Below are 21,807 nucleotides of genomic sequence, written 5' to 3' on the forward strand. Positions count from 1 at the left end.
AAAAACTTTTCTTCCCCCATTAAGGTAATGAAGTTTCTTTAAATAGGTGGAGGTGCTTAATTAAAAAATAAGCTCAATCTACTTTAAGTAAAATACAATTTTGTATTTGTCTTTTTATTTTGGGGTAAAATATAATCCAGACATATTCTTGACAGGATTTGTGAAATGTACTCATGTCAGATAGCAACAACATCTCTAAGGGTACGTTTACACAACAATGATACTTACAGATGGAAAAGTTTTGCATATGCGCAACAACATTGTCAAAATGATCCCCGTGCGCACGGATCCGCTAAAACGACTGAAAGCGCTGTATTCTGCTGTCAGGCCAGTAGTAGGCGATGTCACTTTGTAAAGAAACACTACGTGACTATAGAGACAGAGCGTATTTAGGCCACGCCCACACCCAGGGGGAAAACAAACCAACTGTCTCCATTGACTTTGCATTGCGAGAGGCTGCCTCCTTGTCATTTCTTGCTTCTAACAAAAGACAGAAAAATGCCTAAAAACTGCTGTGTGACAAGGTGTACAGCAAAGAGGCTAAAAAACCCAGAAATAAGTTTTTATTAGCTCTCGACCCCAAAAAACGAGTGTTTAGGACATAAAAGTGGATACAGGCAGTTGAGACAGAGCGTCACGTGTCTCATTACTCTGAGAACTAACGTACGTCCGCTGGAGGAGACCGTAATCGGCAACACAGGATAGTTTATCTTACAGAAATATAATATATAAAACTGACATTTGGATATTTGGCTCACCAGTGACCAAATGTTTAACTTATTGCACACGTAGTGTATTTTTAGTGCATACTGAGTGTAAGGATCCCACAATTTACCCATTCGTTCCAGCCTGTATCCACTTTTATGTCCTCAAATGCTCGTTTTTTGGGGTCGACAGCTTATGAAAACTTATTTCTGGGTTTCTTAGCTTGTTTGCTGTACACCTTGTCACATAGCAGCTTTTAGGCATTATTCTGTCTTTTCTTAGAAGCAAGAAATGACAAGGAGGCAGCCTCTCGCAATGCAAAGTTAATGGAGACAGTTGGTTTGTTTTCCCCCTTGGTGGGCGTGGTCTTCAGATTATGACGCGTTGCGCTCTGTCTCTTATCTGAGACAGGCCTTGGCCTTCAATTTAGTGTTGAGATGAGCATGACAGTAGGAGGTTACCATATCTGTGTTTGTGTTTAACAAATCAGTTAATGTCAGAATTAGCCTACTATATTTCTGTATGTCTAAAAGGGGTCGCACACCAGACGAGAAGCGCAGCGCCACGTCTTTAAAATTCGAACACATTCTCTGAGTGTAGCCTACATTGTCTCAAATCGTCGTATATACTGTATATACTGACTTCACCCTGTGCTTCAATATACATTCTGTTTTACATTCATTTACAGAAATCAGTATGTATGTAATTGTGATTGTCAAAACATTTGGTAACTAAATAGAATTTTATGAAGTTTATAGTGACAACATGTTACAATGTTTACATTGTAGCCTACAATGACTGGTAGGATACAGTTTTTATTATTGCTTGACAGAAATTTCAAGATTTCAATTCCATTCTTGTGATTTGATTCCGATTTTGATTCAATATTGACTAATTTGGATACATATTTATTTTAAATTTTATTAAAAAAATAATCTCACCTAATGCTGTAAACATAGAGGGCCCAATCTGCTGGTATTATTAAAGGTTAAAAATAACAAATTAAATTAAATATAATGCAGTTTTTGTTATAATAACAATTATTTAATGACATAAGTAAAAATATAATAAATATGTAATATAGTGCTCACTGCTCAGCAAAATCTCCTCTCTAGCTATTTTTTCTATTCAGTTAACATGCTATGGTCATTAAATGGCTTTCCTGAGGTAAATGTAACATTATGTGACATAAGTTTTCTCCTGCTGTTATATTGACCTTTTTCCGTGGTTGAAAAACATTGGTCGATATTATGTATACTTTCGCATCTTTAAATAAAAAAGTAACAGATGATCGGTTCACGTGCACTTGGACTGAGGCGCTCAGCGATCTGTCACGTCACATTTATAAGCGCCAAACGTATTTTTGTCTGAATTTCGAAATAAAATTGACGAAATCTAAGAGCTGAGAATTAGTTTAATATTAAAAGTAGGTTACCTCTTTGCTCCGCAATTTTTCTGTGCGTGAGAAAATGGATGTGTGGCGTGAGAGCGTGTGAAAAGTGTCAATTGCGTGAGTCTCAAGCTCAATGCGTGAGAGTTGGCAGCCCTGTAGATGCGACGCGGCGCTGCGCTTCTCGTAGCCTACGGTGTGCGACCGCCTTTAGATTATTGGCAGCATAAAAAAACGAAACGATGTGACAGCCATGGGCAGGGCCGGATTAACATAAGGGCTAGGTGGGGCTGAAGCCCCAGGGCCCGCTGGATTTGGGGGCCCGTGATTGGCTGGAGGAAATGAGATTGTCAAGTCATAGGTGGTTGATTTGTGAATAATAAAATTACAAGAAGTTATTGGAAAATGTGCCTGACTGATATAATTCACCGCCCAATCAAATTAACTCTACAATTTGCGCCATGACGTTGTGAAACGCCTCTTTTCGTTATGCTTCGTGTAGATTAGAACATGGGTAACGTTAGGCCTATAAATTGCTCGCTTGCTGTTCAAAAATGATGAAAAAAAGTGATAGTGGTGCACAAAAAAGGAAAATCAGCGTGTTTTATACGTCGAAGAAGGTAAGCAAGCAGCTGAAGTAAATTAATGAGTTAAGCACTATTTGGATGGTAATTGTTTCTCGTGGAGTCGTAAGGTATTTTCAATATTTATAGGGGCTATATAGTCGGTGATTTTATTGCAGTCTGAATCCAGAATGTCAGTGTTTTTTCTCCCACCACCCTCCCCCTCCTGCGTAAAAATCCCCGGCCGAATTACTGTCATCAACATCAAGGTCCAATATACAAGGTACATGGGCATTTTTGCCTCGATGAGTTTTTGTCTTTGTAGCGAGCAGGACGAGGGCCGTGGGAGAGCGGCACGAGGCCGGTGGCGTGATTACTCTGATGAGCGAGACCTGCGTGACGCACCCGTCTCGCTAATCAGAGTAATCACGCCACCGGCCTCGTGCCGCTCTCCCACGGGCTGCTCGCCACAGTCTTATTTTAATATTACATAATATAAAATAAATATATCACACAAGTAAAAGCGCAGTTTTCCCCAAATATCAGCACAATTGCTAATGTGATATATATGTTATGCAATAATAAATGAGTTGACCAATAAGTTAACATTGAGAGTTACGTTTTGGTTTATCGTAATTTCGCTGATGAAAATTCCAAAATGAAACCACAGCAGAAACAATCTCTGAAACTGATAGTGGTGATTCGTTACTGAATGATCCGCGTTTTGAACGAATGGGTTCATTTAATGATTCATTGACTCCTCGTTTGCGTCGTCGTTGAATCAAACAGCCGTTTGAACAAATCGGTTGAATGAATGACTCGCTTATTAAGACAGTGACTTGCCGCCACCTACTGTTAGTTTTAGTTTCATAATTAAAGTACCCTTAAAATAAAAAAATAGAAATAATTTTATATTTGAATATTAAATAAAATAATTATAGCATTTATGTAATTGTAAATGCAGTGTAAATGTATTAATATTTTTTTTACAGATATCCACATGAGAAACAATTACCACCTGAATAGGGCTTTAGAAAGCAAATGTTTTATTAATGCTTACTTTGTCCCTTTAGATAAAAATGAGAGAAATAGCCTGGTGCACGATGAAATATTGGGGCCATCATCACCACCACCAGACATCATATCGGATCAGAATGCAGGGAAAAATGACATCTACAGTACTGATCCGGGATGTTGGCCTGCTGACATTAACATACAAGGCCAAAATTATTGGATCGAAAAAGGACCAGTGCCATGTCAAAATCGCGGCTGTGATTTTTCTGCTTCCGAAAAACAATACAAACACCAAAAACGGGCGTTTTCAAAGACACTTCTGAGCCGAAAACTTGCGAATGGTGAGTCTGTTCCACGTGACTGGCTTCTGTACTCTCCAATCAAAGGATCTGTGTTTTGTTTTGTTTGCAAATTGTTTGGAGGCATTTCATCATTTTCCGGAACATCTGTATACAGTGACTGGAAACACGCACACAGTCGCATTCCTGATCATGAGAACTCTGACCATCACAGAGAGTGCATGGTAACCTGGGTGACAAGGACATCTGAAAAGGGGCAGATAGATGCGGGCCTTAGGGATCAGTTCAAATTGGAGCGTCAGTACTGGGAGGATGTGCTGAAAAGGGTTGTAGCTACAGTAAAATTTTTGTCTGAGCGTGGTCTATCGTTCAGGGGCGATACCGAGACTTTCAATTCCACCAATAACGGTAATTATATGGGAATACTTGAACTCATTGCTCAATTCGATCCATTTCTGCGGGAATACATAGCTCGTTTTGGAAATGCTGGGAGAGGAAAGCCGTCCTATCTGTCAAGTACAATATGTGAAGAAATTGTCAAATTAATGGGAGAAAAAGTTTTATCAGAGATCGTCAACAAAATAAAATTAGCCAAGTACTTTTCTATAAGCGTGGATTCCACACCAGACATTGCCCATATCGATCAACTCACTTTCATAGCGCGATACCTTTCTCCAGAGGGAAATATAGAGGAGCGCTTTCTTGAATTTCTTCCTATTACAAGCCACACAGGGGAATCACTTTTTAACTCTGTGATGACTGTACTGAATGAGCTGGGAATTGACATAAACAATTGTCGAGGACAGTGTTACGACAATGCAAGCAATATGTCGGGGGCTTATAAGGGTGTACAGTCACGCATTCGGGAGGTAAATCCACTGGCAGAATGGGTGCCTTGCGCAGCACACACACTTAATTTAGTGGGAATAAACACAGTGAATTGCTGCTTTGAAACAAATGAGTTTTTTACATTTGTGCAGACACTGTTTAATTTCTGCTCCCGATCATCCTCGCGATGGCAGGTGATTACCAGTGGTCTCGAAGCAAATGAGAACAGGCGAATTGAGAGTTTAAAGTCCTTGTCAGACACCAGCTGGTCTGCGCATGCCTCAGCAACTAAAGTACTGTGCTACAACTATTCAAATATTCAGCGGTCTCTCATTGACTTGTCTGAGGACGACAATCAGAATTTATCCACGCGTAACGAAGCTAGAGTGCTCTCAAAGCAAATGGACAAATTGGAAACCGCTCTTCTTTGCAAATACTGGAACTGCGTACTTCAACGTTTTGATGCAACTAGTACAGTCCTACAAAACATTGACCTTGATCTCTCCAAAGCTGTGGATTTAGTTGCATCTTTAAGGGACTTTGTTGCAGAATTGAGGGGCCAGTTTGATAGTTTTGAAACCGCTGCGAAAGGAGTGTCACCTACTATTTCACAGGCCTACAAAAGTGACTCCCAAAGGAAGCGAACACGTAAAAAACATGCAGATGAACCAGACAAACCTCATCTGGACTTGCAGATGTCTGGTAGACAGAAGTTTATTGCAGATGTTTTTTATGTGATAAATGACCGTCTTATAGCCGAGCTTGACAGAAGAAGTGAATCATACAAAGAGATCACTAACTTTTTCACTTTCCTGAATAATATTCATACTCTTTCTGATCAAGAACTTCGTTCTTCTTGTGTTAAATTACAACAGAAGTACAATACAGACTTGCAAGAAGATTTTGCTGATGAGTTTGTACATTTTAAAGCATTTTGCAAAAAAGAAAAGACAGTTTCAGCCAGGGAATTGCTGCAAGAAATAAGAGCAAGGGACCTTCAAAATGTTTTTCCAAATGTGGACATAGCCTTGAGAATATATCTCACCTTACCAGTCACGAATGCGTCAGGAGAGCGCTCCTTCTCAAAATTATCTTTCATTAAATCTCGATTGCGGTCAACAATGGCACAAGAAAGACTAAGCCATCTAACACGCATGTCCCTGGAATGTGACATTGTTAGAACCATGGATTTTAATGATATCATTAAGGATTTCTGCTCTGCTAAAGCTAGAAAAAAGACTATTTAACTGTAAGACCCTATGTAAAAGGTTGTAAACCTTTAAAAAGTATTCAAATGTAAAAAGTTCACCCAAAAATGAAAATTCTGTCATTTACTCACCCTCATGTTGTTCAAAACCTGTATGAATTTATTTCTTCTCACACAAAAGAAGATATTTTATATAGTGTTAGTAACCAGACAGTTTACGGTAGTCATTGACTTAATATATATTTTCCCTACTATGGAAGTCAATGGGGTGCCGTCAACTGTCTGGTTACTAACAATATATAAAATATCTTCTTTTGTGTTCAGCAGAAGAAATAAGTTCATACAGGTTTTGAACAACATGAGGGTGATGTTATTGAACTATCCCTTTAAATTATTCATGGTTAAGTACTTATTGAGGAAGTATGACTGAAGTATGAGTAATGTTTTTGCTGATTTTGGCAACCTTTATGCTTTTGAGTTCATATCTGGAGTAAATGCACTACATGGGGTACAAATGTTTTATCAATAAAATGTTCCCAAAATGAACCAAGAAATTATGTGGAGTAATTTTGATCATGATGTTCCATCAAAATCTGTGCAGTAGAGGGTTAATGTGTTAAATAGCCCGGACTATTTAGTGTGCAAAAATAATAATAAGTAATGATAAAGAAAAACATTAAATACATTGATTAATAACAATAAAAAAATATTTATTGCGGTAGAAGACTGGCGTGGCAATCAGATGAAAGGGGGCCCTTGGTGTTGCTATAGCCCCAGGGCCCAAAGTCCTCTTAATCCGGGCCTGGCCATGGGCTGAACAATACGTTACCGGTAATATCCATCGAGCCTATGAACTAGTTGCCCGAAAGACATTTACAAGAAAGAATGAAGGCTACCCTGTAAAACAACTGCAATCATGTGATAAAGGACCCTATTCATCACTATCATCATCACCGCGATCCTCAACTACAAGTTCATTGGCGAATTCCTCCTCCTCGTCGCTCTCCTCCACTTCCCTATCCGGCCTCTGCCTGCCAGTGCCTTGCTTGCGCTAACAGCTCCCGCCCGCGAAATTTTTTTTCCAAGGATGGTAGGGGAAGACTCATGAATATTCATTAGGGAAGTCATCCCTGATTGGTCTTAACCCCAGTGACGGGTAGGTTTAGGGGCGGGGTTAGGGAGGTCATAAGACCCCCAGTGACGGGTAGGTTTAGGGGTGGGGTTAGGGCTCTAGGGGTAGGTCATCAGACCAATCAGGGATGACTTCCCTAATAAATATTAATGAGTCTTCCCCTACCATCCTGGGAAAAAAATATCGCCGCCCGCCCGCCCAGATGCGCAGGACTCTCTTGCGTGCGCAATCTGCTCCATAGAACTGGCTTAAACAGACGAACTGACGGGTTTTAGAAGATTAAATACATGCCGAAACTAAAAAACAGACCAGGCCTCTATTTGAGACCGGCCTTTATTTCTCCAAACCTGTAGCCACACCAGGCGTGTAAAAGAGACAGGCGACTATTTGGGACTCGGCTATTATTTGAAGTTTTACGGTAGGTTTCAAAATTAAAATTATCTTGATGGACAAAACATGCAAGTATCATAAACATTTGTTGGACACAGATTCTTTTTATTTTTTTGCGACAATCCAAAAGCCTATGGTAAATGTAAATTAAATTGTATTCTTGTTTATGTCTCCAGCAAATTAATAATATGCTCACACTTTCAGCCTGTTTGAAATTAAGTTTTATTTGTGTTCAAGTTTACGCATTTAACCCCAGGCAGAATTAAATAACTTAAAAAATTTGAGTTATCTTGACTTTAGACTAATAATTACCCTTTGGATGTCTATTCGAAAGTTTATTTGTTATAGCCTTTCAGGCTTTGAAAAATAAAGTGTTTATTATAGGCTGTTCGTTTTTGGAGGAAAAACGTAAAAGATTAAAGTGTTCATGACACAAGCATTGTTTTATTTCAGAAAAGGAGGCTGAAGGACTGCGAGCAACAGCAGTAGCGAAAAATAACAGCAGGAATAACAATAACCAATAGATCGTTTTAGGACAGAACAGTCGCTAAGATTTAAAAATGAAACGTGACAGTGCATGCAAGGGCAAAACTGCGCATGCGCGGGCAAAACTGCTGTGTTGAAACTGCGCATGCGCGGGCAAAACTGCTGTGTTGAAACTGCGCATACGCGGAAGTTCGGATCATTTTACTGACTCGGATCTTTGAATCTCGTTCAGCAAAATGAACGAATCTTTTTTCGAGTCATTTCGTTCATTTCAGCAGAATGTAATGTAATGTAATGTTAAATAGCCCAAGCCCAACACATCTAGTACTACTTACGAAAATGTTGATTACATTTGAAAAATAAAAATAAACTTGCAGCCAAAGCCAAATTAAAAGAAACCGAAATGTTTAATTAATTGGGTCTTAAGTTCAGGCTAATGCAGTCTGTTAGTTCACCTCACCTCCTGATCCAAGACGTTATTTCTTTTGCAACTTCAAATTTATCACGTCTGTTCCCCGCCTCTCGTGTCTTCGGGTTCAAACTTCGAGACGTTACGTTAAGTTCAGTCGACTCGTCAGTGTGTCTGATTCGGGCCGTGTGACAGCCCCATAGGCTATGCATTTGAATGCACTGGAGTAGGCTACCTACCGGTCCGGATAATAATAATAATAATAAAATCACACCACAGATGCACAAGAAATATTTAACAATAAAAAAAGAGACGGACAAGGACAATAACAAGATGGAACTTTTTTTTTTCAGATAATATACACTAAACATAGTATATAGGAATTATGTTCATTCCTATATATAAAACAATATACATTCAGACGCAGTCAATAATACGAATCTAATGTACAAATTTTGTAGCGAGATACCAGCGGTCACGTGACAAAAGAACGAAGGACTCAGAGCCAAAAAAGACTCGAAAGATGAACTAATCATTGTCTTTCCGGTAGTGACAGCATCTCTATGGGACTGACAGGAAGAACATAAGACTCGGACCCGACCCGGCCGAACCCAAAGACTCGAGAGATGAACTAATCATTTGTCTTTCCGGTACTGACAGCATAGGGTGCTTCTCAATATCCCTCCTCGTCTCCAGGGGGGCAGGGTTTCATAAAATATTGAAGCTTCCCCGGGCGCCGCCATTGGTTAGCGGACCATCACCTGCTGTTAGCATTCCATTGACTCCCATTCATTTTGGCGTCACTTTGACAGCGAATAACTTTACATCTGAGGCGTTTAAAGACTCCATTTGTCCATTATTTATTTCTAAAGAAACACGAAAATGTATAAAAGGCTCCATTACCTTGTATCTTACGTTATGGCCCCGTAGAAGCAATTTTTGTAAAAATGGGCTAACCATTGCATCATAACCACGCGACTCTCTGTCGCACAGTAGAGAAATTACCGTATGGACAGGAGGAGAACCTCGCGGGCAATCGGGGGGACGTGGAGGCAAAATGACAAAGTAAATAATCAGAATACTTAGCAAAAGTTGCTCCTGCTCCTAGCTCATGGACACCTCCTACTCACGCTCTCCGTCTCTGCAAGTTTCGGAAGGGAATTATTCCGATTTCTCTTGGCACAGCTTCTAGTAGACAGACAGGTTGCTCACGTCACATCTACGTCGTCAAGCTCAGTTTGAGTCTGCGCAGTACGTTCAGCCATCAGGAAGTGAGAGCTTCTAATTGACTTCACTTGTCTCCATTGAATCCAATGGGCTCGCTGTGTCCAGTTTATATACTGTCTATGCTCGTCTCCTCTCTCCTCCGTCCTCCATCCTATGACCCGGAAACCGATCGAGCTCAGCCATCTTGAAGGACATCTCAATTCTCTAATTACACCGCGAGGATCGAGGAGTGAGGAGGCTTCCTGAGGAGTCATGAGTGAGGATACACAGGTGTATCCTTTGCGGAAGAGTTTTAGCGACTAAAACGTGACGCACGTATAAATTCTCCTCCCCCATCACATCGGTCACAATCATTTTAATTTATTCTTTACCTTTGCAGTTTATACAAACCACACATCTCACATATTTCAACAGGACATCTTGCTTTATTATTATTTATTATGAATTTCTTAAATAACCAAACTTTAACAACATAAGGGCAGATCCTTTGAGCGCAGTTGATGACGCTGTGGAGTGAAGCTCGAGTGATCAAGTATTCCAATGTATAAATTAGGGTGACCATATTCCAGGACATGTCCGGCCGGGATTTCGAGATCGCCCAAAATCCGGGATACGGCTTTTGCTTTCTCGTCGCCATTCTTTTTGTTTACATGCACACCTTTTGATTCAGTAGGACTGAATTAATTCCGATTGGTGAATCTAAATGTAATGTTTACATGAACGCTAAACAAGTGATCGGTTGATGTGCGTTCTAGCATTGCTAAGAAAATTCCTGTGTTTTCGTCTCGATCGGAATCCGTGTGAAGCAGAATGCATGACCTGCAAAGCTGGCACGTACGTGTCAGTATCAAATAATGTAATAATGTAAACATAATGAATGGTGACTGTAGAAAGCAAAAGCCGAATCCCGGGCATTTTGGGCGATCTCGAAATCCTGGCCAGATATGTCCTGGTTAAACAGGACGTATGGTCAACCTAGTATAAATAAGCTTTCCTTCGATTCCTCCATCCTTGCTTCTTTTCCTTGCAGCCTTCCCTCGCATCCTACAGGGGGTGGAGCTGAGACACGAGGAAAGGAAGCTAGGAAAGAAAACGAGGATGCGAGGGCGCTCAAGATGGCGGAGATAGCAGACGCATTGTGAATAGTTCAGAGTAGCAAAGCCTTGAAAATCAACGGAATTAACTTTTAACTCAACAAAACCCTGAAATATCAGATGTAAAACCGTAGGGAACTTATCATAATAATTCAGAAACGTGTGAGTGACCCTGAGCACCTCCTGGAGTACGATATTGCAGACCATAACATGGCTAACACAAAAGCTAATGCTAAATTGAAGGCTCTCCAAGAACACGGCTATGGTGGTCCAGAAAGGATGGAAACTAACACCAGAGGAACCAAAAACACCTTAGCATCTCCTTCCAAACCATCAGCACCACAGAAAAAGTCAAAACCAGATGACGTCGTGACTGCTGGAGCCCATGCTGAAGATGCCTCTAACGCTGCGATCCTGGCTGCTATCGGCACTCTTCAAAACATGATGCAGGACTTCAAAGCGGAGCTAAAGCAGAACACGCTGACCATAGCCAACATCGCGAAAGCGGTAGAGTTTAACTCTGCCGAAATCAAAGAATGTAAAGAACAGTGCCAAAAACTGCACGTCGAGGTGAAACAACTTAAAGAGGAGAACACAGATCTGGGGAAAAGAGCAGCAGAAGTGGAAAAAAGAGCTGTAGAGTTGGAGCGTTATAAAAGAAGATGGAACCTGCAAGTAAATGTCTTACAGGAGGGAAAAGACGAAAACACACGACAAATCATCTCTGATATCATCGGAAAGATTGTGCCACACTGGAGGGAGAAGATGGATTTCATTCTGGATTCGGTGCACCGACTGGGGCCGAGTAACCCCAACTGCCCTCGTCACATCATCATGCAGTTCACAGGGCGCCACTTCAGGGACGAACTCTGGCGGATCACCAAACTTCACCCCGTCTGCAAGGTTCTCAACATCCGCTTCGCAGAAGACCTCACCAAGGAAGACAGAGAGACACGGAGGGCTGTGTGGCCGAAAGTTGAACAAGCAAGGAAGGCAGAACTAAAGACAGTGTTCTGGGGCCCCCATGCTTTCATTAATGGACAAAGAGTCTCACCATAGACACAACTATCCAGGGTTTTTGAATCCCGAAAACAAGTGAGTTTGAATGAAAACGTATTCTCGGGGTTTTGCTACTATTACCGTATATATTCCTGATAGGAAACTTCTACTGTTGTTTTAAGTAAGTTCAGCAATCCATTGTTGTTGATTGTTTATTAATTTGTCTTTGTTCTGTTCAGTTTAAAGAGTAACATTTCTCTAATTTCTGTTAATGCAAGGGGTTTAAGAGACATGACAAAGAGAAAAATTATTTTCTTATTTTGTAAAGGGAAGAAGTCATAAATAAATTTTTTTGCAGGAAACACATTCTAAGGTTGATGATGTTATATTTTGGTCTAAACAATGGGGAGATGAAGCTTACTTTAGCCATGGCACTTCAAGGTCAGCAGGTGTCGCCATCCTCCTAAATAACTTCAAAGGTCATATTGTGTCCCATATGGCAGATGAATTTGGTCACTGGCTGATTCTTATCATAAACATAGATGGTCTGAAATTCATCTTAGTCAACATTTATGGATATAACATCAGTAGAGAAAACCGAAACCTACTTGGACAAATTGGTTTACATTTAGACAATCTCAAATTAACACACTCAACTGATAACATCATCATTGGTGGCGACCTAAACCTAGTTCATGATGAATTTTTTTATAAATATCCTTGCAGATACTCTGTAAGTCACCCAAACACCATATTCATGAAGTTTTGCGAAAAACTAAATTTGGTTGATGCTTGGAGACACTTAAATCCAGAAATATTTAAATACTCGTGGTTTAGCTCAAGCCACAATTATAAATTCAGAATTGATCACTGGTTAATTGCAAACTCAGTGTATTTCTGTGGTCTTGGAAAAAGAAGACAGGAAAAAAATAGCATCAGATCCCTGATGTGTGATAATAATGAAGTTACAGATGAAAAATTGATCTCTTCAGAAATCTGGAAATTCTATAGCCAGCTCTATAGCTCAAAATTTTCTAGCGTGGACTGTCAGAAAACATATTCCAAAAATAGAGGATGGCCTCAAACAAACATGTGATAATCATAACAATTACAGAACTTGACGAAGTAATTGGTCGTCTCTCTCTTAACAAAGCCCCCGGATCCGACGGTCTCACAGGTGACTTTTACAGACATTTTTGGGTAGATTTAAGAGACCTGCTGCTACAAGTCTTTACCGAAATATTTGAAACGTGTGCTTCCACCAACAATGAGACATGGAGTTATCATCTCAATTCCAAAACCTGGGAAAGATCCCAGATTTATAGATAACAGAAGACCCATTACACTCAGAAATTCAGACTACAAACTCCTAACTTACATCTTTGCTTCTCGTTTTCAAACAGGGATTTCAGATCTTATTGCAGATACACAGTCAGGGTTCTTAAAAGGAAGATCAATCCATAATAATATAAGATTGGTAATGGACAACATCATTGAGTATAGAAGCCAAATTGAGAATGATGGTTTCCTTCTCTTTCTAGACTTCTGTAAAGCATTTGACTCCGTGGAGCATCCATTTATTCTTTCGGTGCTCGAACACTTTGGATTTGGAATCAAATTTAGAGAATGGGTTGGTGGATTATATCGAGATCTTAGTAGCTGTGTCCTATTACCTAGTGGGACCACCCCAAGCTTCAAGATTAATGTGGGTATTCCTCAAGGTTGCCCCATCTCACCATACCTGTTCATCTTAGCCACAGAAATGCTAGCAATCTATATTAAAAACTGTAATGATATTAAAAAACAATGTACTTGGCACAGAAATAATAATCAGCCAACTAGCGGATGACACAACAATATTCGTAAAAGATAGATTCCAAATTTCAACAACTATTGCCAAAATGGAAAAATTCTCAAAAGCCTCAGGTCTAACATTAAAGGAACACTCCACCATTTTTTTAAATAGGGCTTATTCACCTTCTTTCCCACATTTAGATAGGTGGGCAAATGCATTTTTGTCTCAGTGCATGCATTGTTTTAGTTTGACAGGGTCGGCGTGAGCTTAGCTTAGCATAATGAATGGAATCCTTTGTTGGCAGCTAGCATGTCCTGAGTAAAAGTGATATAAAAAAATAAAAAAAACCCTACCTAATTACTTCTTGTGGCCTGCGTATTCACAACAAGTACAAATAGCGATGCAGATTAACACTAGGTGATTTCCTAGGCAGATATTGACTTATATTTTAAGGACTATATTAGGGGGAAGCACAGGCGAAGCACTGCTACTTGGGCGTGATATCTCTTCGCCTGTGCTTCCCCCTAATATAGTCCCAAGTCAAAATCTGCATAGGAAATCGCCTAGTGTTAATCTGCATCGCTATTTGTACTTGTTGTGAATACGCAGGCCACAAGAAGTAATTAGGTGGGTTTTTTTTATTTTTTATATCACTTTTACTCAGGACATGCTAGCTGGCAACAAAGGATTCCATTCATTATGCTAAGCTAATCTAGCGTTATTGTTATTGTTATCTAAAGTTATTGATTTTGACTGCCTTAATGGAACCTTAAAAATTAATTGGTTAAAATCTTGGATCAAACACAGCAACTCCTTTTGGTGTTGTATTCCAAAGACCTTATTCAAGAAAATTGGAGGATTAGAATTTCTTTGAGGATTGGTATGGGAGAAGCATATGGTCCATAGCCGACTTAATGGATACCAACGGACATTTTTAAAATTATGAACAATTTTGCATCAAACATAATTTCAAACCCTTAAAATCAGACTTTGCTAAATTACATAAAGCTCTACCCCAAGGATTTGTTCTTCTAACAAGAAACATTTTGGCATATTATCTGATATAACCACAATTGGCCCCACTATCAATTCAAGGGATCTTTGTTCTGGATAAAAAATGCACTAACCACTTTATTAGAAATTGTTTTATTGATTATCTTTACCCTAAAAGGCAAAATAAAATAACATCCTACAAAAATGTGATAAAGATTCAATCATTAAACTAAGAACAATGTATCTAACACTCCCTATACCTCCTAAAGTGAAAGAAACACACTTCAAAGTAATGAACAACATTTACCCCTCTAAAGAATTATTGAGACTTCGCTTTGGTATAGATGATAATACATGTTCATTCTGTGAAAATGATGTCGAAACTACGGATCATGTGTTTTTCTCATGTAATGTGATACAGACATTTTGGTGTGATATATATAAATGGGTTAAGCAACAGATGTCTTCATTCCCAACCTCTATCTCCAGTGACGACATAACATTTGGATTGATATTGCAAAGCAAGGATGATGAGCTCTATACTAATACAATTGTATGTCTAGCTAAATTCTTCATTCACAAATGTAGAATTGTGAAATCATCTCCCATTTTTTTTTTTTTTAAATGAATTTAAACTGTATATGAAATCCTTAAAAACTCTGAAAGATCCCAAAGCACAAAAAATATATGATACCCTAAAACGCTTCCCAACTGAGGTTAATAGCTGAACAATGACTGAATTCTCCCCTTATGTTATGTTATAATTTCTTACTATTTTTCTATTTAAATTTGTTTATTTGTATGTTTCTTTTTCCTTTTATAAATCATCCTTATTTTTTTTTACTAAGACTACATATATATTTCCTGTTTGTATTAAGAGCTGCTCCCTCTGGCTATATCTTCTCTGTATACTATTCTGAAGAAACGGATTTTATGCAGCCATGTTTGCTTGTAAATCTTGATATTTTCTATAAAAAAATAATAAAAAATAAATAAATAAAAAAAGCCTTCCCTCGCATCCTACAGGGGGTGGAGCTGAGACGCGAGGAAAGGAAGCAAGGAAAGGAAACGAGGATGCACAAATAAGAATTGAGAAGCACCCATAGTCTCTATGGGACTGACAGAAAGAACGAAAGACTCGGACCTGGCCGAACCCGAAGACTCGAAGTAATCATTTCTGTTTCATGTACAGAACCTACAGGATGTTGCGCGCATGCGCGGTCAACACAAAATGAACGAATCACTCTCTGAGACAACTCGGTAGTCGCGAGTCATATTAAAGATTCGTTCAAAATGAACGAATCATTCATGAGCGACACAGACGACACAAAACTGCTAACGTTAGGGTAAAACTGCGAATCTGCAGATAGATATTATTGGAGATCTTTGGCTTATTTTCTTGATTTCCGAAAGAATTTCAAAATAAGTTGTTATTTTGTTTTATAACAAGTGTTTTCTCAATGGAAAGTATGGAGATACCTATCTTGGATTTGGCAAATCCTAACTTGGAAAACTTAATTCAAGAATTGAAAAAGGCTTTTATCGAGGTGGGATTTGTTTATCTGAAAAACACGGGCATAAATCAGCAAGAGGTTTGTGAAATTTTTATTTATTAATTTTTGCAAAAAAGTAACTTTGTTTATTAAAGCCAGGCATGCACTGCGATTTCAGCAATGTTTTTGTCAAATGCCAACTCTCGTTGTGCGAGCCAAAGCTCACAATCTATGTGCTCAAAATATAGGCCTACTTTCCGATCGTCGAGCTGCGAATTGACTGTTCACACTATACGTGTGAAATACGCGCGTTTTTTGCAGGGAGGATTTTTAACGCATTTTTATCGATTTCGAATGCGTGCTCGCTTTTACTTTCGGTTTCACGGTTGTTGTTTTTAACGCTCGCGTTCAGAGAGAAGGAAGGAGGGGGAGAGGAGAGAGTTCCCCCCTGACAAACAACGCAGCTGAAATTAGTCTCGAATAAAAAATAAAAAAAGAGTCGTACGACTCAGAAACCGGCTCAAAATCGCAGTGTATACCCAGTTCTATTGTTGTTTGTAGCGGATTATTTCTCTATTTCTCTGTTCACTGTTTTAGGTGGAAAAAGTCATGCATGTTTCAAAGAAGTTCTTCTATTTGCCAGAAGACATGAAGAAGCCTTTCAGCAGGGGAAGTTTCTCATGTAATGTGAACCATGGCTGGGTTTCATTAGAAACTGAAAGGCACGTCATTCTCTACATTCAGAAGCATTACTGTAAAACTCACGAATGATGGACAAACATTTTAACGGTTCTAAATCCTGTCATTTCACAGTCTGAATCCTAGCCGTCCCGGTGATCTGAAGGAGGCGTATAATATAACATCTTTGAGTGGGGATAACGTAAATACCCATTTCTTCTTATCTCTTCTCCTCTCTGTCTCTCAAAGATTTAACAATAGCATGACGTTGACAATAGTGCACATTTATGGGTTATAATTATACTTTTTATCAAAAGTGCAACAAAATCTTGGATTTCTTTAGAAGTGGGCTATGTCCGAAATCACATACTCTCTTATAGGCACTTATTTAAGTACTTAAGTTGTATCCCAAATGATGCACTATACACTACGTATTCAGCCGTGTAGTGTATGCATTTAAGGTTTTGTCGTTCAGCAGCGGAGTCCCCTCTTCCCCTTCGCTACATAACTAAAGCTGTGACAGTTACAGTTGAGTGCATGAAGTGTCCAACATTCCGCACATCATTTTTTTGGTTAATTAAGTGCATCATCTGGGTATTTAAAGTGTACTTCTTCTTTAAGGAGATTTCATTGTGAACACACAACTTGCACCATTGAATAGTGCATAAGTACACGATTTGGGACGCACCTTTACTTTGCAACCGCTAAAAAAGTACGTTCTATATAGTATGTGTGTTGTTGAATGTAATCCGAACGTACTATTGTCATGTGACCTACCAGCATCACTGCCATTCACTAATCCTCTCCTGTGGCCTCATGGGATAGTAAAGTGTCCATCGTATGCACACTTCAGAATCTCGCCAGACGAAGTGGGTCATCCGGATACCTTTTGCTTACTCTTTTATGAGTACTGTGAATTCGGACATGCTACTCTTGTCACATACTGTTTTTTACTATACTATATAGTAGGGGAGTATGCGATTTTCAGATGCATCCATGGTCATTCTCCATGTGCTCAGAATTGGCCTTCAGAAGGAGTAGATGATTTTCGAGATGTCCATGTATCATTTTTCCTGCGCTGTAAGGATCTCTCTCTCCGAGTGCTCCGACTGATGGCTCTTGGGTTGGATCTGGAACCAGAAGTCTTCCTCAACACACATAAGCATATTGGAAGTAAGTACAAGTATGCACTACTTCTTCCTCCCAGTGAGTCAATGGCTCATAAACACCTTTATGCTGTGGTTTGTTTTAAGGTGCTGTGAATGCAACCACACTCCGGTCTCTGTACTACCCTCCGGTGAACAGCACATGTGTGAAGGAAAATCAGGTGCGCTGTGGTGAACACTCGGATTATGGGAGCATCACTCTGCTCTTCCAAAGCACAGAGAGTGGACTGCAGGTGAATACCAATAGAGGATAGGGCTGGGCGATATGGAGCAAAAAAATATATCTCGATATACGATATATATCTCGATATCTTTACAGGAAAAATAACCCCCCAAAAACTACTGAAAAAAACAAATATGCCAAATGCCACAACGTCTTTTTTATTGAAGTGCAAAGAGGTAGGCAGTTCATGTAGGAACAAAGTGCTTCTGCGACATTTAAAACAAAAAATCCCTGTAAACAAAAATAATAAATTTAACTGTAAAATAAAAGAAGAAATAATACATATTGCCTTCTTTTCATTCAAAAATAAAACAACTCAACTCAAGCTCATCTTTGCATTAACTCTGTTGTAGCCATCAACAAATAGCCAAAAAACAAGTTTGTGTAACTCTTTTGCTAGAAGGTTTGGTTGGCACCAACTTTCGGCATTCACGGCAGTAGACCATTCTGTCTGCTGTTCGTCCGACGCCTTAAAACCGAAGTATCTCCATTAGGGGTGTAACGGTTCACAAAATTCACGGTTCGGTTCGATACGATACACTTGTGTCACGGTTCGGTACGTTTTCTATACAGCAAAAAGAAAGAAATGCCAGAGACAATTTCCTTGATTTAATTTTTTTAATTCTTTTTTTTAATTAAAACTAACATCATAAAGTATGATTTTTTTTTTACTTTGAGCAATTCTGGAGCTATAATTGACTCTTCTTAGGAGCATATAAAACAAAACAGCTCCTTGGAAAAAATGAAATGTAATATTGTAGTAGTTATAAACAAAGGTTTATTTTAGTTCAGATTAACATTTGAGGGCAGCAATTGTATTCATAATGTCAAAATAAAACCGACGTAATGTTGCTTGAAGGCATTATAGCGTACTATTCCTGCCAAACTTCCATGGTTGCAGACAGTTAGTGTTACTACAGTAAATCCATGGTGAATGTTGCAGATCTGTGGACACTGGATAGTTCATTCATGGCACAATGTTTCTTCCTGGTTTCCACGTCAGCACTGTTTGATCCGTTAATAACGGAGAAATGTGAATGTTTCTCACTAGATCTCGCAGCGATGTTAGCTATTACTTCTGTGGCGAATTCAAATGCTTTCTATACTGGATCTCTTATTAGCGCTGTGTAGTAACAGTGTCGCATGATCAAGATCGGCTCGCGCTGCACTGGTCCAAACTGATAAACGGTCCTTCAACCACACAATAACGAGCAGTTTCGTTCCGCTTGCATTACGTTTGCCATTTGATGTTACCCCTCATTTACACTGCACACGTGTGCGGTGCGTTACGTCTGCGACAAGGTTTTATTCCGTCCTCGACGCGGTGCCAACTCACACCAGGAGCATATGGAAGCGGAGCGACTGGATGCGCGAGACCACGTGATTTGCCTGTCCGACGTGATTTTTCTTGATTTTGGGGGTTTCTACCTTACAGTCTATGCTTTCTACCAAGGATATATTGGTGTGCAATACAATCGAGAGTCTGCACATGGTGTTAATTTTGAAATTGACAGTGTTTTTTTACTTTTATTTTGTATTTCCGGTGCGACTTGGACGCGCGTCCGTCAAAAATAGACTAGGCGCCTATATTTAGCGAAGCGGCGCGGAGAGCCGTTTCTGGGAAGCTTCTGAAACGCGCCGCGTCGCGGCCGGTGTAAACACAAGCATTGACTAGAATGGGCGCGATCAGCTCCGGTAGCCGTGTCGCAGCCGTAATGCGCCGCAGATGTGTGCAGTGTAAATGAGGGGTTAGGCGATGTTGTGGTCGCGCCGGCGTCTCTAACCCCTCATTTACACTGCACACATGTGCGGTGCATTACGTCTGCGACAAGGTTTTATTCCGTCCTCCACGCGGTGCCAACTCACACCAGGAGCATTTCAGAAGCGGAGCGACTGGATGCGCGAGACCACGTGATTTGCCTGTCCGACGTGGTTTTTCTTGATTTTTGAGTTTCTACCATACAGTCTATGGTTTCTACCAAGGATATTGGTGTGTAATACGTTTGGGAGTTTGCACAGAGTGTTTATTTTGAATTTGACAATGTTTTTTGACTTTTATTTTGTATTCCCGGTGCGACTTGGACGCGCGTCCGTCAAAAATAGACTAGGCGCCTATATTTAGCGAAGCGGCGCGGAGAGCCGCTTCTGGGAAGCTTCTGAAACGCGCCGCGTCGCGGCCGGTGTAAACACAAGCATTGACTTATGGCAAGCCAAGAGGCTCAGAAATACGCCATAGATTAATCGCGTTTAAAGCCAAACGGCGTAAAATACGGCGTTTTAAACCGTATTGGACGCCGTAAAATACGCCGTTGTAATTACAAACGCCGTAAAAGACGCGCGAAATACGTCAATGACGCCGTATTTGACGGCGTTTTAGTGTGCATGGAAAGCGCCGCTTTTTACGCCGTTCATCTCGCCATATGACGCCGTAAAAAACGCCGTTTTGGTTGCACAGAGCGCGCGCTATTTTACGGCGTTCTGCTTATAGTATAATGAGACACGCCCGCTGATTTCCACAGCCAGTAAGTTTGAACTGTTCTCTCCCAATCAATGATGAACTGAGTCAGACCAGACGAATTCAGCACGGATCATTTGTGGTAATCCAATTCGTATGCTCCCAAGGAATTATTAATTTTATGTATTAAAATAATCCAAGCTAAATAATAAACTGAAATGAAAGAAAATATTAAAGAACATTCAAATCAATAAAGCAAAATGAATAGGATTTTCACATTTTAAAAGGGTGTCACACAGGGCTTAATTTGAGCCGGAACATGTGAACATGGGTGACACATGACTTGCGCGCTTGTTGTGCTAGTTGAGATTGCTGTTAGCCTCGATCGTTTCACTCAGGGGAAAAAATGTCAAAAAGACAGCAAAGTTTGCTTAACTTTTTCAAATACGCTGGCCAGTCAGATCCCAAACAAGCAAAAATCGTTTCCGCTGATCAAGAATGTGGAGACCATGGTGGACACAGCAGTAGTATCGACATAATATCTCGTTATTTCGACATAATAAGGGGACATTCTAATCTGCAATAAGCCACATTAAGCGTTCTTATAATGGTTTTCTATGGGGGGAAAATACTTAACGTGTAATTGCGTTCTGGGCTCATCTGATTTTTTTTTTTTTTACATAGCATAGCCCACATTGTTATGATTTTAGTATCATAATGATTAATAAATGCACGCACAATTATCCGTGAACTTGATTTGAACAAATGCCTTTCAACTTGTGTGTGCAAAATTCAGTATTAAATGAATGTGCAGCAATTTGTACAAATAGAGAGTCTGTAGGCCTACTGTACTGTTGTAGCCATTAAATAAGCGCATTTAGTTTCATATTTGTTAAAATATTATATATAAATATATGTTATTTTTTCCATTTATGCTGATTTATGAAAAGTGAACAGCACGAGTAAGATAGGATGCGCAATATGAGACATGGAGAGGTTCAGACATGATTTTGACCACTTCATTAAGTTTTGTTTTGTAGAAAACCTTTCTTTAAAGTGAATTTCGTTTTGTATAAATTGTATCTTAATTTTAATAAATTTTTCATCAACCAATTGCGGACAATATAATCATGGAGGCGCCCGCGCGGTTTCTTGCATTGCACGTTAACTGGAGCGCATCTCATCCTAACACTTAACGAAACTCAGTGTATGCCTCACACAGAGAAATACATAAAATACACAAAGCTTGAAATGTCTTTAA

General features: G+C 39.6%; 2 protein-coding genes and 1 long non-coding RNA gene across 3 annotated transcripts in view; 2 read left to right on the forward strand and 1 right to left on the reverse strand.

Annotated features, from left to right (window-relative positions):
* On the reverse strand, positions 1–19,845 carry LOC309508137. The gene is made up of 2 exons (XR_014209410.1): positions 19,676–19,845; positions 1–1,102 (listed from the first exon to the last, which is right to left on the reverse strand). It is a non-coding gene; the product is annotated as an uncharacterized lncRNA (long non-coding RNA).
* Positions 10,961–12,622, forward strand: LOC309508073 (uncharacterized protein). Its single transcript, XM_082182624.1, has 2 exons — positions 10,961–11,839; positions 12,102–12,622. The coding sequence occupies exon 1, from the start codon at positions 11,024–11,026 to the stop codon at positions 11,801–11,803; it is 780 nt and encodes a 259-aa protein (XP_082038750.1). The 5' UTR covers positions 10,961–11,023; the 3' UTR covers positions 11,804–11,839; positions 12,102–12,622.
* The window catches only part of LOC309508064 (uncharacterized protein), a 16,549-nt gene continuing 10,580 nt past the window's right edge, over positions 15,839–21,807 (forward strand). Inside the window, exons 1-5 of the mRNA XM_082182615.1 lie at positions 15,839–16,123; positions 16,622–16,746; positions 16,838–16,904; positions 17,722–17,875; positions 17,956–18,101. Coding sequence (XP_082038741.1) covers positions 15,992–16,123; positions 16,622–16,746; positions 16,838–16,904; positions 17,722–17,875; positions 17,956–18,101 — 624 coding nt within the window. The 5' untranslated portion in view covers positions 15,839–15,991. The remainder of the gene's footprint in view (positions 16,124–16,621; positions 16,747–16,837; positions 16,905–17,721; positions 17,876–17,955; positions 18,102–21,807) is intronic.

Source organism: Leuciscus leuciscus (genome assembly GCF_965113295.1).
Source record: "Leuciscus leuciscus genome assembly, chromosome: 10".
NCBI lineage: Eukaryota > Metazoa > Chordata > Actinopteri > Cypriniformes > Leuciscidae > Leuciscus > Leuciscus leuciscus.